We start from the raw sequence: 18427 nt of genomic DNA, 5'->3' as shown, positions 1-18427 counted from the left end.
TGGAACTGAAGGGGTCATGGATGGTAGCACATTTTGTTCCTTAGGACCTTCTTTGGGTTATGGGACTCGTCCCATTCCTCTTCAGGGTCTGAGTATGTGTAAAAACTGTAGCAGATTGTAAGTTGCATCATAGACGATCCTTTTTTTTTTTGTTTGCTTTGAACTTGAACTTCAAATTGTGCTAAGAAAATATATGCTTTGCTGAATTGCTTTTTTTTTGCTTCATATTGATCTTTTATATTTTGCTACCTTATCGTTTGCATTCTCAAGTTTTTTTTTTCTTTTTTTTTTTTCAAACTTTTTCTCCAGAAGCAGACGTGGTTTGTTAGCTTTCTTGTTTACGTTGATGCCATTTTGCATGGATAACCTTCTAAATACCTCCTGACGCTGCTCTACCGGTAACCATGTCAACAATTTTCCATCCTGTCTTCCTCAATGCCACCTCTGAATGCCCAATCTGTCCCATCTTAGTGACAAGTCCAGATTTTCTCCTCTATTTATTTCCAATACAGGGTAGGATGTTGTTGTGAGGTCGGTGTGAGGCACCCTTTGTGAGGAGCAAATCACAATTCCTTAGTGACCACCCATTCATGGTCAAGGAGAATTACCTGTGCCTGGATTTGCTCCTCACAGAGCATGCCTCACACTAACCACACAGCCACATCCCACTGCATTGGGAACATCTCCCATGAATAATAAATTCAAGTATACAAGAAGTTCCCGACGTGTAGCTAGAACATGCTGTGAGATCAGTGCGAGGCAAGCTCTATGAGGAGCAGGCACGGACTCCTAATTTGAACCCCCATCCTCATCGTACTCCCCTACGTAAGTAGTAGGCAGTCAGGAAGTGATTTCAGCGATTTGGTGTTCCCTTCACACCCAACTCCCTGGAACGGTATTTGCAAGAATCAGCTTCAGTTAATGAATTGATATATATGCATTGGTTCTAAGGTTGCAACTTGGGCCGAGTTGGTCCAAACCCAACCCGAAAAAGTTGGGTTGGGTTGGGTCAGGTTGATGTTTGGGTTAGGGTTAGGGTTGAAATTCATGAACCCGACTTTACTTCGGGTTGGGTTAGGGTTTAGGGGTGAGCATTCGGTTTTTTCGGTTCAAAACCAAACCGAAAAGACCAAAATTTTAAAAACCGATTTAACAATATGATAAGCCAAACCGAAACCGAAATATGTGAAAACCGAATAAATCAAACCAATTTTTTTTTTCTGTTATTTAGGATATTTCAGTTAAAACCGAAATTATTTAAATTGAGTCTCATTTCACCAAGATAAAAAAAAATGTATACCAGTCATGTGGTTACTCGTTAAGTCAAGCCTTCTGTCAATATGTGTTTTATCCAAAACAGAGAAGAAGAAGAAGAAATTGGAGATGAACGAAGGAAGATGCAAGAGGACCGAAGCTTGGAGGAAGATGCAGCAGTAGCCATGGCACTCGACAATGATGGAAAGCTTTCTATCAGTCCGTGTTCTATCAAAAATAGAGAAGAAGAAGAAGGGAGTACCTATCCAACTGATGTTTGATTGTGAAGACACGTTGACTTAAACACTTTCTGATGGTACTGTATGAAAGAAGCTGAGATAGAGGTAATCTCTTTTGTAGCAAAATAATTGAAGATGGCTGGACTTGTGAGGCAGGGCAGCCACTAACCAGTTAACAACAGTACTCTGACACGCTGCAATGACAGTGCTGATCCGGTGAAGTAGAGTAGAATTCAAAACTGAGAGGTAGGCAAATGCAAGTGGGAGTCTCTGCTTTTTGACCTATTGGGTAGTGGGTTCAGACATTCAGCTGCTATTTTAATGTTTTTTTTTCACTCTTTTACGTTAGTCTCTGCTTTTTGACCAACTGGATAGTGGGTTCAGGTGCTATTTTAATGTTTTATTTCACTCTTTTACATTTTTCTTATTTCAGAAACTAGCAAGCGCCATTTTACTTGTTTTTCACTCTTTTATTCTTTATAAATTATAAAATAAATAATATTAAAAATATATAATTATAATTGTAAATCGGTTTTTTTGGTTAACCGATTTATAAAGTATGATAACCAAAACCGAAACCTGAAATACAAAAAAAGCCGAACAACAAAACCGAAACCGATTAGACTGAACCAATTAAACCAAAACAAAAATTGTGGTTCGATTTTTCGGTTTTGACCGAATTGTGCTCACCCCTAATGACCACTTAGCCAACCCGAACCCGACTCTATAGTACATGTCATATATAAATATATGCTATATATAATATATAACATACATTGATTTGTTTAGATGCATGATATTTGTATAACCCCCACCACATAGTATTATGTATTTCTTTTAAGATAATCACTTCACTTAATCCTAATCACCAAGACTAAAACCTTAATAACATTATTTTATGTTTTTTTTTGAAAATTTTATTCATTTCCTCTATTATTTGCCACCCAAGAAAAATCTATCATAAGCCATAACACATAATAAACTACAGTCATTTCTAACACTTGTTTTTCTTAATTTTGTACCAAAAGAACAAAAAAAAATACGTTAACAAACAAATACTAATGAAACATATAGCATTAATATATGTAGTGAAAGTTAAGATCTGAAATCAAGAAATTCTATGAGGTTTTAAGGGATGGGAAGAAGGTTGAGTTGGGCCCCAACCCAACCCGAAATTGACTTTAGGTTAGGTTGGGTTGGATTAGGGTTGAAGGAATTTAGTTAAGGTTAAGATTAGGGTTGGGTTGGTCGGGTTGGATTAGGGTTAGGGTTGGGGTTTAGAACTTAGAATTGGGCTGGATTGGCCTCAACCTGACCTAACCCGGGCCCGACTTGCAGTATTGGTTTCCACTTCACAACCGCTATAAATAATCTGAGTGAGAATTTCATATGCCCAGCCAAAACCCAAAATTTTTTTCTTTCACAAACGGGGCATATATCTGATAATACAGGGTTAGGATCGTTGAGAAGACATACAAACTACTAACATATGTGGATACATGATGGATTGATGGGGAATAAAACAGTGCTGTTGACATGAAAACATTCCCACGTGAATGATAAATCTACTAATGTACAAACAACCTTAAATGCATTCAGGAAATAGAATTACAGACAACACATTAGACATCTAAAATACAATTCCATTACAATGCAATTCTCGGGTTAGTTGAAACACCAGTTCCTTCTTTCACACCTTTGCTACAATTAGGAATTAGCCAACCCAAATCCAAGTTCCAAAACCCAGGGTACACCTGAATGACCTCATTTTTTTTCCTGATTTTTGTAAGAATCTAATTTACAGATGGTAGCAAAATTGGCAAGGATAAGCTCACACGCTTCAATAGTAACTTCCGTAGTAGGCCTGTTGGACTGGAGCCTGTTGCTGAGCTGGAGTAAAAGCTGCCGTCGTGGCTGGTTGGACATAGCTTTGCTGTGGGAAAGTCTGCTGGGAAAACATGCATATTATTATTTATTTGTTCTTTAGACTGTGTTTGGTTTCAGTGCAAATTTATTTGCACTAGCACAAATGCATGGGAGTGCAAATGTAAAAAATGCAAATTGTTGTCTAATTTTGTTTTGGATTTTACTTTGTCTGCTTCATGTCTTAATTTACTTTATTTGTACTGCAATCAAACAAAATAAGCTAAAATTTGAAGCAAAAATAGGTCAGAATTTACAGTCATGGTTTTGCATCAGTGCAATTTTATTTGCATTGCAACCAAACACAGCAATAAATACACAAACATACATGAAAACACTTGTAGAAATGTGCAAACACAGACCAAAAAATGCCCTTCCAAATGACTCAATTAGAGTATGCATCTGGCGCTGCAACCACGGTCACACACGGACTTTCACCAAAGTAAGCTATTGAAGATTCAAGGTTTTAATTTCAAAAAATAAACTAGTAATAGAAAAGGGTTTTCATGGGACTCAAAGCCTCAAACATGCTTCGCCAATAATGGATATGTGCTGGAAATATGGAGCCTCTTGGGGCAGGGTTGTGACATGGAAAATTCCTCATAGTCTAATCTTACCAGGCAACATGTGGATGTTTTTGACTCCCTAAACCAGGCCTATGTAGGCAATATATGGGCAATAGGAAAACCACAAGCATAGAGAATGTTGTCATGCTATATGATTTTTCTTTTTTAGGAAGACAAGTATTGTATTGCTGAAGAGGGGAAAAATCCCTAGTGAATACAGCTCCTCCAAGAAAAAGGGCAGAGAGTGTAAACCAGTGTTTTCGAACCGTCATTGACCCAAAAGGACAGACCGTTCGGCCTAGAAACTGTCCAGGCAACCGGTTCCGTTTCACCCTTAACATGGTCTGAGAACCACTAAATCGGGCAGTCAAACTGTTGACCCATTCAACCCAGACAGCAGAGAGCAATGTTACCTGCCGTTGACCCGGACGGTCAAACCATTTGAACCGTTACCCAGACAGAATTCCGGGTTCAGTTCAGTCAAGAACCGTCAGGTGGTCAAAAACCATAGACTTGGTCAAGAACCATTCGACCCAGCCAGTTCAACTGTTGACCCGGTGACCAGGTCACAGGTTGCATACTCAATGCATGCAAACTTTCGGAGGCGATAACTTTGCACTCCGATGTCCATTTTTTTTACTTTGGGTAACTTTTCAATATCTGTCCCAAATTGCATTTTTTGCAAAAAAACCCTTTTTTGACCTCAATTGCAATTTTTAATATTTTTATAAATAAAAAAAATTAAAAAAATGAATTTAAAAACATAAATTAAATATAAAATAATACATATATAACATATCTAAAACATATTTATACATTATCTATTGTTAAAATATGTATTTGTACACACACACACACACATATATATATATATATACTTAATGCATACATGTGCTGACACGGCATGGTCTGAACTGTTCAACCCAGTCAGTCAAACCGGTGACCTGCAAACCGGAGGCAAAAATGGTTCGCCCTCCAGGTCGGTTTTTAAAACATTTGCAGAGAGCGACTGAAGAGAAAACAAGATTGTAGAGGTTGGAGAAAAATCAGATCTCAGTTCTCGGATCTGAGATCTGCATTTCTGTTGTCGCTGTCTCCATCACCATTGTCATCGCTGGTGTTCTTTCTTTCTTTCTCAGCTGACAACCACATACTCATAGTCTCTCTTACTCATAAAAGACTTTGAGTAACAAACAATATTTGGCCTCATAATCCAAACCACCTGAACCATTCGACCCAGAAACCGGTGGCCACAGCAGTTCCGTTTCCAGGTCGGTTTTTTAAAACCTTGGTGTAAACTATTCACATCATTTACAAAAACGATACGACAACAAGAGATCAGCCGAAAATGAGAATGCCAATGATTTGGTTCCAATGGTTACATAATTGATGAAAAGAAGATCCCAAATTCCTCTTCAGAGTGACCCATTAATAGTCTTTCAATTACCAACCACAGCTTCCACTGGAGATGCTGAGCCTCTGAAAATACAACTGTTCCTCTCCCACCCAGAAAATGAAAAGAGGAAAAGATGGTCCTAGTTGCTGAAATCCTCTTCAGGCCAGACGGAAAACAGAGTACAGATGTTGAGTATGGGCAGTGGAGTAGATGGCTGACTGATTCCCAACCATTCTCACATGAAGAGTATCACAATCACCATGCCACTAATCATAAGATTGTCTATAGTTTGGATCTTGTTTAAGATCACAGCCTATGAAAAAGTACAACTTTAGAAAGCACCCCTAACTTCCAAATCCACTTCCAAGGGTCATCATCTGAACCTTGAGCTGCCAACAAGAGGGAGTAGGATTTAACAGAGAAAGACCCACCATTACTCCCTCTCCAGATTCTGCAATCGGGTACACCGGGGAGGGGGGGGGATGGAATAGATTCTTACCAACAAAGAACATAGTTCCTCCGCTTCCCAGGCCTGAATATTTGACATCAGGCTAGGAGTCGACACCACATGATCTTCAATGATTCCATAACAGCTCCACACTGAGACTTTTTTTTTTTTTTTTTATCAATACACACCGAGATTTCTTTGTCTCTTGCCAACTCAAAAATGTGAAGGCCACACCAAATATCCTTCCAGAAGCAGATTCTCTCACCACTTCCCACTTTTAAGGAAATCCACTGTGAGGAGTCCAATTGCTTCATGATGTCCTTTCAACAGCTAGACACATAAGATTGTAAAATGGAATTTGTAATCCAATCCAACACATCCACCCAATACTTGAATTAAGCTCATCAACAAAGTTTGTCTCCAAATACCAAACCGCCAAATACACTAGCCTAAGAGGGCAGTATTCATAGATTTAAATGAGTGCAAACCAATTCCCCCTTTCAATTTGGGAAGACAGACCTGATCCCAAGCCACCATATGACGCTCTTTTGGTCCTCTGCCCCTTCTCATAAGAAATCACGCCTTAGTTTCTCAAGCTGATGGATGATCTCCAATGGATGGTGAAAAAGAGAGAGAATATATTCATAAATTTTATAGGAAAATAGAGCACTCTGTATCAAACTTACCTTGCCACGTTTTGATAACAAAACACTTTTCCTTTCAGCCATCTTCTTACTCGTACATTCGATAACAGGAGCACCAATCTCTTTGGACTTATAATTAGTACCCAGTGGCAGCCCCAAGTACTTTGTTGGGAGTGAGTCTACTCTGCATCCCACTGACATCGCCATGCTATATATACCAATACATTATATATTACTCTACAAAAAAATTAAAAAAAAGCAATACATTATATGATCAGTACTGACCTTCAAAACAGTTAAGCTTATTACATCCCCTCAGCCTGTGATAGGTTACTGCCTACCTCAGGGTTCCTTCGAGGGTAACTGACCTCCAGAGAGAGAGAGAGAGAGCTCTGTATTCTTATTCTCGATTGATAGAAGGCACAGCTTATTCTCGATGGATGGGCTTGGGCCTAGAGCTGCTCTGGTGCTGGGCAGGGGTTCCTCTTCTGTGTATACACCATCGTGATTGGTGGTCGTGGTCCAATGGTATAGCGGGCTTTGCTTGGGCCAGCCTCTGGGTTCTCACCATCTCCTCCCTCCTTCAGATTGACCTTGGCCTCAAGGTCAAGATCTGGGAACTGGATTTGCAACTCCGAGTAAGGTTCCCAAATGGCAGTCTGTTCTAGGTAGTCCCTCCCACTCAACTAGAGCCTCCTGGATGACCTGCTTCCCTTTCTTAACCCACCTGAAGTCCGTAATGGTCTTGGGTTCAGTAACTAGGCCTCCGTCATCAGTGAATGTGGGCAATGTTGGGCTGATGATGGCCTGGGGGCTGGTGCACTTCTTGAGCAAGGATACATGGAAGACTGGGTAAATGCAGGAGGAGGGGTGAAGCTCCAACTTGTAGGCAACAGGACCAATTCCCTCCAGGATCTTGTAAGGACCGAAGTAACGGGGTCCAAATTTCAGCCAAGCCCTCTTTGTGATTGAGATTGACGGTAGGGTTGCAACTTCAGGTAAACATATTCCCCGACCTGATACTCTACCTCAAGATGCTTCTTATCGTAGTAGAACTTCATCCTTTGTTGGGCCCGGTTCAGGTTGAACTTAAGCTCCTGTAGTATCTCATCTCTATTGATCAATTGTGTCTCCACCGCGGCCACATTAGTGGACCGCAAGATGGCGGGAGGATCCCTTCCATACATGGCCTTGAAGGGGGTCATGCCTGTTGCCCCTTGATATGTAGAGTTGAACCAGTACTCAGCCCAAGGTAACCACTAGGCCTATTGTCGTGGCCTGTCCCCTGTAAAACACCTCAAATATGTCTCCAAGCACCTATTTACCACCTCAGTTTGGCCGTCGGACTGTGGATGATAGCTGGTGGACCGATATAGCTTAGTCCCCTGAAGTTGGAAATACTCCCTCCAAAACTGGTTAAGGCTGGATCCCGATCCGAGACAATTGACTTCGGAGTTCCATGTAACTTGGCAACATCTCTGATAAAAATTTCAGCAACCATTGCAGAAGTGTAAGGGTGCAGAAGTGCTGAGAAGTGTGCATACTTGCTCAGGCGATCAATGACCACCATTATAACTAAATACCGGTTGGACTTGGGCAACCCAGTAATGAAGTCCATTGAGATCTCCTCCCACACCTAGGCGGGTATTTTGAGAGGCTGCATCAATCCGAGAGGTGCCTGGGAATCATACTTCTGCTGCTGACAAATAGTACAGGCAGCCACATATTGTTGGACCCTTCTTCTCATACCAGCCCAATACTAGTGTGAAGACGGCCATTTATAAGTTCGCAAAACACCAAAGTGCCCCCCTTGAGGTGAATAATGAAATAGTCGTAAGAGAGCAGGAATGTGTGGTGAGGAGGAAGGTAGCACGTACTGACCCTTGTATAGGAGATCTAGGCCCATCATGCTGTATCCTGGCACTGTGGTGGGATCTTGCTGATAACAGGCCCGTATCTGGGCCAATTCTGGTGCCTTACGAGCCTCCAACCTGATTGCTTCAAACAAGGGGTAAGTGGGTTGGGAGCCCGTCAACTGATGAAACTCAATTACCCTAGAGAGGGCATCTCCTGCCTTGTTGGTGGGCCCAGGTTTGTATTCAATAGAGTAGTCGTACCCACGATTTTTGCTGATCTTCTGTGTGGACCCATTGCTCCAACAAGAACTTGACACTTCTTGTCTATTTGAATGATGAAATGCCGGCCCAATAAATAAGCCCGCCATTTCTGGACGGCGAAAACAACAGCCATGAGTTCCTTTACATAAGTAGAATAACTTTGAGCCTGGGCTGTCAAGGCCTTACTGTAGTAGGCCAAGGGTTTTCCTTTTTGCATCAAAACTTCGCCTAAGCCTATACCCGAGGCATCACATTCTAACACAAAGGTCTCATTGAAATCTGGTAGCATCAGAACGGGCGGTGTGGATACAGCCCTCTTCAGGTTTTCAAAGGTCTGCTGGGCTTCAGGTCCCCAGATAAAGGAGTCCCACTTCAACAACTGAGTTAATGGTGCTGTAATCGACCCGTATCCAGGAATAAAACGCCTGTAGCAGCCTGTGAGGCCAAGGAACCCTCTGAGAGCCTTCACTGTAATGGGGGTGGGCCAGGCCTGAATGCAAGAGGTCTTCTCTGGGTCGGCCATAACCTGCCTTGCTGTGACTATATGGCCCAAACACTTACACAATTTGCCATAGAACCCATTTTCTCGCAATACCTCCAAAGTTCTTTCAAGATGCTGCAAGTGTGTGGGCCAATCACGGCTCTAAACCAGAATAGCATCAAAGAACACCAGTATGAAACGCCTTAGGAAAGGCCTAAATATGTCATTCATAATGGACTGAAAAGTAGAAGGTGCATTGGTTAGCCCAAACGACATAACTCGGAATTCATAATGGCCATCGTGGGTACGAAAAGCCGTCTTGGGTATGTCTTCCGGGTGGACCCTTATCTGGTGGTACCCTGACCGCAAGTCCATTTTGGAGAAGAACTGGGCTGGGATCCTCCCAATTCATCTAGAAGCTCTCTACTATAGGAATCGGAAACCGATCCTTAATGGTAATTTTATTTAGGGCCCTATAATCCACACAAAATCTCTAGGATCCATCCTTCTGTTTTACCAATAGCACGGGAGAAGAAAACGGGCTGATGCTCGTCTGAATGTGTTTCTTCTCCATCAGCTCCTTCACAATTTTTTCTATTTCTGTCTTCTGGTAATAGGGGTAACGATAGGGGCACACATTAGTGGGTGTTGCCCCTGGCAGTAAGGGTATACGGTGGTCTTGTGCTCGGGCGGGGGGTAGATGATCAGGTTCCACAAACACATCCACATAATGGTTCAAAAGGTCTTGCAAATTGGCCACATCTTGATCACTGAGTTACTGATTTGGGTCTAGGCTGAGACTTGGGCCTAGGGATTCGTGACCTATATGCATGAGTACAGGACACCCTTTCCCGTGGCTTAACTTTAAGAGGGTTCGGGCATCACCCGATTTAAGGGTCGGGGGTCCCAGGCCTTGTAGACGGTAGGGAGTTCCCTGTAACTCAAAATCCATGGTCATCTGAGCCCAGTTACGCCTTACTAGGCCTAATTGGCACAACCGTCGAACCCCTAGCACAAAATCTGCCCCACTAAATTCTAGGGGGTAGAGGTCCATTGTAAATTTATGGCCCTGAATGAACAACTTCTCATTTCTACAGATACCATCACATACTATTTTGTTTCCATCTGCAACATGAACGGGAAAGGAAGGATAATAGTTGACAGCAATACCTAGTTGTTGGGCCAAAATCTGAGCCACAAAGTTGAGGGTACTGCTGTTGTCTATCAAAACAGTCACCAAACGCCCCCAAAGCTGTCCTGTAACCTTCATAACCCCTGTAGATGCCGAACCATTTAATGCATTGAGAGAGATCTCCGGTTCTATTTCAAGGATCACGGGCTCATCTTCACTAGGGGCAGGAACCTCCATTTCTCCTTTGGAATCTTCTGTTTGCAAGAGGAACACTTGTTGGGCTTTGCATTTATGGCCTGGGCCAAATTTCTCCTCACAATTATAACACAAACCCTTCTCTCGCTAGGCCTGCATTTCAGCCCAGGACAGGCATCGGAAAGGTATTTTGGGCCATTGGGAGGTGGTTGTGTCTGGCCCGATATTGGGCCGAGGCAAAAGCCCATTTGACTTGGGGGGCGGAGGCTTAAGAATCAGTCCAATGGTCCGATTTACTCACCTGGACCAGTCCAGGCATTCTTCCTGAAGACGGGCTAACCCAACAGCTGCCAATAAGGTCGAAGGTCTCCACGCTTTAACTTCCACCCTGGTACTCCCGAACCGTCCTTGTCTGTTTCAGCTTTGAAAGAACCTCATCCAGTCGTCGTAGGCTATCGACACGAAGTGTACACAGAGAGCATCAGTGGAGTCTTGCCACGAGATTTGTGGGCGGGCTCTCCGAAACCACTAGAACCAGAGGATGGCGTCGCCATCGAGATGGAATAAGGCGACAATCACCCGCTAATGACCAGGGGTCTCATGAACTCAAGTACTGTTCCGCCTTGAAAATCCACAGAATAGGGTCTCCTCCAGAAAACGTCAGAAAGTTGAGCTTAGCATATCTTCCCCCGTAGGTTCCCGGACGTCTTCCTCCACTACTATTGGACTCCTCCAATTCATTATCCCAGCTCGCCGCCACCGACTTCTCCCGTTGCTGGGGAGCTATTACATACAACACCTCCTTCAACTCCTTCAATTCCGCCATCACATGGTGCATGTTGACTTCCAAGCGATCCATCCAATCGTCTATAGAGGCTGATCGTGTGTTAGGCATGGTGAAACGAAGAGGCTCTGATACCAGATGATAGGTTACTGCCTATCTGCCTATCTCAGGGTTCCTTCGAGGGGAACCGACCTCCAAAGAGAGAGAGAGAGAGAGAGAGAGAGAGAGAGAGAGAAAGCTTTGTTTCTTCTTATTCTCGATTGATGGAAGGCACATCTTATTCTTGATGGAATTAGTTGTGATTCCATCGAACGTGGCCTAGAGCTGCTCTAGTGCTGGGCGGGGGTTCCTCTTCTGTGTATACACCATCGTAATTAGTGGTCGTGGTCCATTGGCATAGCGGGCTGGGCTTGGGCCAGTCTCTGGGTTCTCACCAGCCTGCCTCAGTCCTTTATTGAAAACTCCAATCCCCTTCACTCTAATCCATGAGTTTAAAAGGCTATGAGGTCTAGACCTTTTAGCCCTAATTATTTGGGGCTATAACCTCAATTAGGGAGGTAAATTTATCAGATTGGGATTGGATCTATCTATTTAAAATAGATCCTATTAATATTGAAAATAAAATTGAATCCTACCCATCAGATTCTGATTTCACTAGGATAACATTCTGATATTATATATATCATTAATAAATTCAATTTAAATTTGCCAAAATACAATATTTTATGTTTTAAATGAACTAAATAACTTGGATATTATGTATTTTTTTTATAAATATAGATATTATGTATTGTTGATATTATTGATAACATTCATAAAATAATTTTTATAAGAATTGATCCCACAACCCTTTAGTAGCTTTATATAGACATGCACATGCATGACAGTATCACATTGGGAATGCTAAGCCTACAACTAGGAGGTGATACAGGAGTTGCTTCCAATCCAACAGTAAACATGGTAGGTCAAAACTAATTTTTAGAGCAGGATGAACCTCAGGCTTTGCACCATCCTATGCATCATAGACTAGTCAATGTGCTAATCTTACAACTAGGGCTCCTTATACAATGTGTTTATTGTTGCTACAAGTAGACATGAATAGTAAAATCCAATGCAATCCCCTTGTTTACGCTTTACATTATATCATTTTAGATTGTTCCCTAATATATTCGACATCTGTCCACCCCTTTTCTTGCAAGAGTACCTACCATGTCATTGGTTGATCTAATTGTCCAGAGAAGACAGACGACTGAGAAGAGTTTCCATTCTTCTTCTTCGTTAAGTCGTCCTTTGCTCCTGTATTTTTTTTCTTACATTTGTTTAAGAAATATTGTTGAAAACAAAACAGGGGCTGCCCCTCAATGTTCTAAATTTTTTCCTGTATTTTTGCACTATTTATTTATTTTGGTATGAAAGAGGGGCTCCGTCCCCTTATATTTCTCCTTTTTTGAGCTGCATTCAACCTTTTTAGTGGCCTGAAATAGGGTCTACACCCGTTAAGCACAGTCCAAGTCATCCTCTTGTTCATGCATCTTTATTTTCTTATTTTTTTAAGAATTTTCTTTTGGGAATGAAACAGAGCCCCTTTATTTTTCTCTTCTTCTTGCTGCATTTCTTGTTATTAAACATTGAAATTAATATATTATGTAAATGATGTATTTATGATGGCATGTTTATGTTTTTATATGAAATTTATAGTTAATTACTCATTTGAATGGTTTTATAAGTATACAGGTATGTTGGTTAGTATAAAAAACTAATAAAGTAGCTTAAGAGAAGTAGGGATCTTTAAATTATATGCTTTCAGATTCCATCGCCTAAGTGCCCACCTAGTTGCCTAGGCACCTTGACAACTATGAAATTAGCCCAATGCAAAGATACCCGAGAAACCCCTTGCTTAGCCAAAGAATCTGACAAAGCATTAGCTGATCTGCCGACCCATTGGGAATTGATTGTCATGCTATGTTTCATGGCCATTGTCCATGAGAATCTTGCACTCATTTCCCTTGCTAGGTTTCATAGTTCACTTATATTTTCTATAATACCATGAGCCTGACCTATTATACTTAGCCATACAATGACAGTTGTTGAGTCACCTTCCACAAACAGATTTATGAAATTGAGAGATTGCACTAATCTCAGACCATGTAGTAAGACCATTAAATCTGACTTCACTAAGTTTCCATGGCTTATAGGACCCAAATAGATGGTCAAAACTGCTCCGTCTTGATTCCAAAGACTCCCCCATGCCTAATGGTCCTGTGTTACCCAAACTACAGCCGTTAAATTTCAGTCTCACCCAGTTGGAAGGTGGCGGAGACCAACAACATATTTGCGACATGCATGAGGTAGATGAACAATGGAGGGCCCGTTTGGCGTGTCTTTCTGCGCGGTCTTTCGGCTGTTTACAAGCCGGGCAGACCGATTTTCAGTCTATTCCCATTTGGTTTGCAGAAGATCTAGCTGCCAAAAGCTGGAGCGCCGAAAAGACGCAAGAAGCCCATTTGGGGCTGATTTTGGGAAGCTCTAAATGAAGCTTTTCGCATCTTTTGCGTTCTATTCTCGCGCGGAAAGGCACAGAAAGACATGTATCTGCCAAACTAGCTCCGGTCCGCTCAGATCTTTATGCAAAAACTCAATGCGTCTTTTGACTGTCAGAGATACTAGAAGATCTTCCCAAAAAGACTTGCCAAACGGCCCCGAAGTTACTTTTACCCAGTTTGCCACTCATTATATTATTATGTTTCCCAACAAAGGTTCCTTTCTATGATCCACTTCCTTGAAAATTCTACTCTCTTTCTTCCCAAATCATCCAAAGTACAGCCGCCCTAGTGCATCTCCACATCATTTTACATCTTTTCTTCTTGTATTGTAAAAACTGTGTTCAAATACACCAACAAAATGACCAGCTGAAGCCAAAAAGATTTAGAAGAAAAGAAGAAGATTAGCAGGTGGAAAGTAGTTTCACCACTTGCCATGCTTAGGAGGCAGACATTAAGGGACAGGCTGTAGATATTAGGAATTTATTTTCTTCTGTAAGATATCACAAGTATTTATCTTCTGATGGTAAACCTTCCAAGAGAATGCCCAGATCTTGAGGAGTGGAATCCAACCAAATAACTTTAACCAGGGAAGTCCTTGGGAGGGAGACAGAAGAGAGTAAAGAATGAAAAAAAAAAGAACATGAGAACTGCCAGATGGACAAGGTACTCATCAAGCTCTACTGTCAGATGTGGAGGATCCAGATAGAGCACTAATTAGACAAGTCCTGATGGAGCACTAATTAGACAATGACAACTAATTTTGTTCTTATTCAAAGACAGGTTGTAGATATTAGGAATTTTCTGCAAGTAAAATAAGCTTTATTAATCCTTAAAGTTGGCATTATAAGCATCGCTTAGAGAGGCATGGGGTGCTACCTTTTCCATCAATATAGAAGTTCCAATTACAATTTAGCCCAATTTATTTCTACACACCCATTATTTAGCTAAAGTATCCCCCCCCCAATCATTAGCTGCTCTTCTTACCCATTGTACTTTCAAGATTCATATTTCTAGAGAGCCATCTAAATTTTTTTCGTCTTATTCCTATAACACAAAATTATGGACTCATGGTTATTCAGCCACCCCACCACCAGTTTTAGAGTCCCCTTCAATCATCACATTTACCATATTCATATCATTTGCAATATGCCAGTGTTTTAAAAGCACAAGGTGCAAAAAAGGTGCAAGGGCACCCAAGGCGAGAGGCACAAGGCACAAAAATACAAAAAATCGTTAAAATTTCAAAAAGAAATGTCAAAAAATTCAACAAAATGCCAAAAAGTTAAAAAAATGCAAAAGTAAATATTAAACATGATATTAATAAGAAATATAAACTTAAATTTTAAAATTAATGGTTTAAAAAACCTATTATCTAAAATTAAAATACATAAACATAACACGTAAAGCATATTCAAATGAAAACTTAAAAATAAAATCAAACATATAAAACATTTCCAAGTATGTAAAGCCCACTCTTTTTTTCCTCAATTGCATTACTTCAAGTAGCTAATGTGATGTAAAACATATTACATTCCTGATTCTATGAGTCACCTTTGTGCCATGCCCCTCAAGGCAAGCCCAAGCAAGTCCATGTTTGGGCTTTACTCGAGGGGCATGGTCGGGGGTCCAGGGGCGAAGCCCCCAGCCCAGCCGCTAGGTTAAAAAAAAAAGCAAAAAAAAATGTACGATTTTCAAAAGGCGCACGCCTGGGCCAAAGCGCATGCCTAGGTGCACCAGGCGTGCGCCTTTTAAAAGTGTTGCACCTAGGACCTGGGCGAGGTGCCTACCCTAAAATGCACCTCACTTGTGCACCTAGGTGTGCCTTTTAAATCACTACAATATGCAATCCTTGTAATGCAGCAAGCAATTCAGCTCTAATAGAATTACCCACTCCTAATGGACTTGAGAACAAAGCAAATAATATGTCCTTTATCTCTCACCACCCCTCCTATACCAGAGGTTCATGGGTTGCCTTTACTACTCCCATCAAAATTTAAACTTCAAGTATCCTTCAAGAGGAGCCATCTACATCGGTTTCACTCTCTCCTTTCTAGAAGCATTTCTTGCCATGAGCACCCAATTTCTCGATATATCATCAAAAGAGAATATTCTAGAATTCCTCTCTTCCCAAATGGTAGAGATCCATGTTGTTCTCACACATCTCCACATAAGTCTTCCACTTTTCTTAGGCCAAGCAGAAATATAAGGACAAAAAGTATCTTCACCTTCATTGGCAGATTCCACATGCACCCAAACAAAGAGAATAAGCAATTCCATCTATAGTAAAAGGATAGGAGATAAGTAAAAGATAACTCTCTCCATTGAATTCATAGAGAACACACCAATTTGGAGAAACCAGTTTGATCTTCCCATGAGCCAGTTCCCAATAAGGCTCCTACAGTCCTACTTTGGGTGGAATAGATCTACACAAAGCCTCCTTAGAAGGAAAAAACAAGAGGGAGTGAAGAAAGGCACAAAAATTTAAACAAGGAGGCCCATGAAAAAAAAGGCCCTTATGTTGGGGAGTCTAAATGCATTTATTTGGTTCAGAGGGGTCCAAACACACGTTATTAAGGATAAGTAAATAATAGGAAATCTTTCTTTGAAGTTAGTATCCTCCCTTCGTAAGTCCTCCCAAAAGCTGATCTGGAATATAACTCCAGCGGTGGTGTTTTGGTGTCTTTGGCAGTAGATGAATGCTAGGGTCTTCAAAAACAAGTCTAGTTCTGCTGATGCTATTTATCAGAAAATTTTGGGAAAGATGTTTTCATGGTTGCATTGTATTAGGTTGTTTAAGGTGTAGGCTTTGAGTCCTTTTTGTACATGACAATCTTTTTGTAAAGCAGGGTAGGGGGTCAATGTTAGAGGGGACAGGTTTTTAGGGCCCCTGAGTACTGTACTTTCTGTTGATATTAATGTATTTATACTTTACCTTCTCTCCAAAAAAGGAATGATATGGGTCAAATATTGTTTCTAAGGGAAGGATATCCTTAGAGCCAAGGTTTAAAATGTCGATGTCGATGTAAATGTCGCTTACCAAAATATAGGACATATGTCGGAAATGTCGAGGGGAAATATTGTAAAAATTAGAGACATTGTGGAAATATTATGAAATATATGGAAATATGCAATGATATTTTGTAAAATGATAAAAGAAGTATTAATACATATTTCTAGACTATTATCTTATTCCCAATCATTATATAAAGCTAAGGAACTAAGATCAATAACAAATTAGTAAATGACGATTTACTGATTTATTATGCATTTTGATGTTTTTACAAGATTAACTGATATTTTCTTTTCTTGTTTTTAGTTCTGATTTATCATAAATTCTAATATATTTATTTCACACTAGTAAATAGAAATATATTTATTCTGATTTTTTAAATATTAAAGTTATAATACATTATGTTTTATTATAAATTTAATAAACTGATTCTCCTTTTTGTAGTATTAAGATTATGACAAATTCTGATTTCTTAAAAAACTTAATGAATTTATTATGATTTTGAATACTAAATTTATAATAAATTATGATTTAGTATAAAATATAATAAATTTATTCTGATTTTTATATTAAATTTAGAATATGGTTTATTATAAAATTTAATAAACATTTTCTGATTTTAATAAATATTTTAAAAATACTAACTAGTTAATATTTTATTACTTGAAAAATATTTTATGTTTTATATTATAAAGTAATTAATTTATTCTTTTGTTAATTCTTTTTTTGTAAATATTTTATTTGAAATATTAAATAGAAATTTTAATGGAATAATTTATATTAATATATTGTACTATATTAATATAACATACTAATATATTATATTATTAATGTACATTAGTCAAGGGGCTGCAGCTCGCACCTCTCCCTGGGATGTTGTATGAACTCACTCTAAATCTACTTCTGAATTAATAAATTTATTATCATTCATCAAAATGTACATTAGTCGACATCCTGTCAACATAATAGGAAAACCGTCTTTTTTTTTTGTTATTTGGACCGATTTGGTCAACATTTCCGAAATATAGGAAATATCGACCGAAATAATGTAAACTTTATATTACCATCCATTTTCATGTCAGTGAGCCTCGACATCGACATATGTCGGGCAACATTAGCGAAATGTCGTGGCATTTGAAACCATGCTCAAAGCCTCCTTTGCTTCCCACCCGTTTGGTGTCATCCCATAGATGCTCTTGATAATAGTTTGTCATAGTTTACTGACATCAATTAGGAATCTCAACAAACCTTTCCCTAACAATTAGGAGTTTCTTTTAATGATTTTCCCATGCCTAAGCCCCCACCCTTTTTCAATCCACAATCTACCTCCCATTTGATAAGGTGGAAATTCCTTATTTCACCCGGCTCCTATAGGAAATCTCTCATCAACTTCACCAATCTCTTAGCTATTAAAGCTGGGATTTTAAAGGAAGAGTGGAACTAAATACAAAGATTTGCAAGGTTGGACTTATATGATAAGCAATTACCACTTAGGCTAAAAGAAATATTCTAGAAAACACTGTTTTAAAAGCGCAAGGCGCAAGGGTCAATTTGCACCTGAGGCGCAAGGCGAGGTGCTTGCCTTTTTAAGCAAGGCGTAAAAATTAAAAAAAAGGCCAAAATTTTCAAAAAATGCAAAAAAAAATCAAAAATTTATTAAACATAATATTAATAAAAATATAAACTTTAATTTTA

General features: G+C 39.9%; 1 protein-coding gene across 1 annotated transcript in view; it reads right to left on the bottom strand.

The window, feature by feature from the left end:
- Positions 1-3024: 3024 nt before the first annotated feature.
- The window catches only part of LOC104600970 (pre-mRNA-processing factor 39-1-like), a 50243-nt gene continuing 34840 nt past the window's right edge, over positions 3025-18427 (bottom strand). The window contains exon 14 of the mRNA XM_010264147.3: positions 3025-3438. Coding sequence (XP_010262449.1) covers positions 3334-3438 — 105 coding nt within the window. The 3' untranslated portion in view covers positions 3025-3333. The remainder of the gene's footprint in view (positions 3439-18427) is intronic.

The sequence above is a fragment of the Nelumbo nucifera genome, chromosome 3 (assembly GCF_055504915.1).
Source record: "Nelumbo nucifera cultivar China Antique chromosome 3, China Antique-T2T, whole genome shotgun sequence".
NCBI lineage: Eukaryota > Viridiplantae > Streptophyta > Magnoliopsida > Proteales > Nelumbonaceae > Nelumbo > Nelumbo nucifera.
The sequence above is the reverse complement of the archived record's forward strand: the minus strand, read 5'-3'. Positions and strand labels throughout refer to the sequence as shown.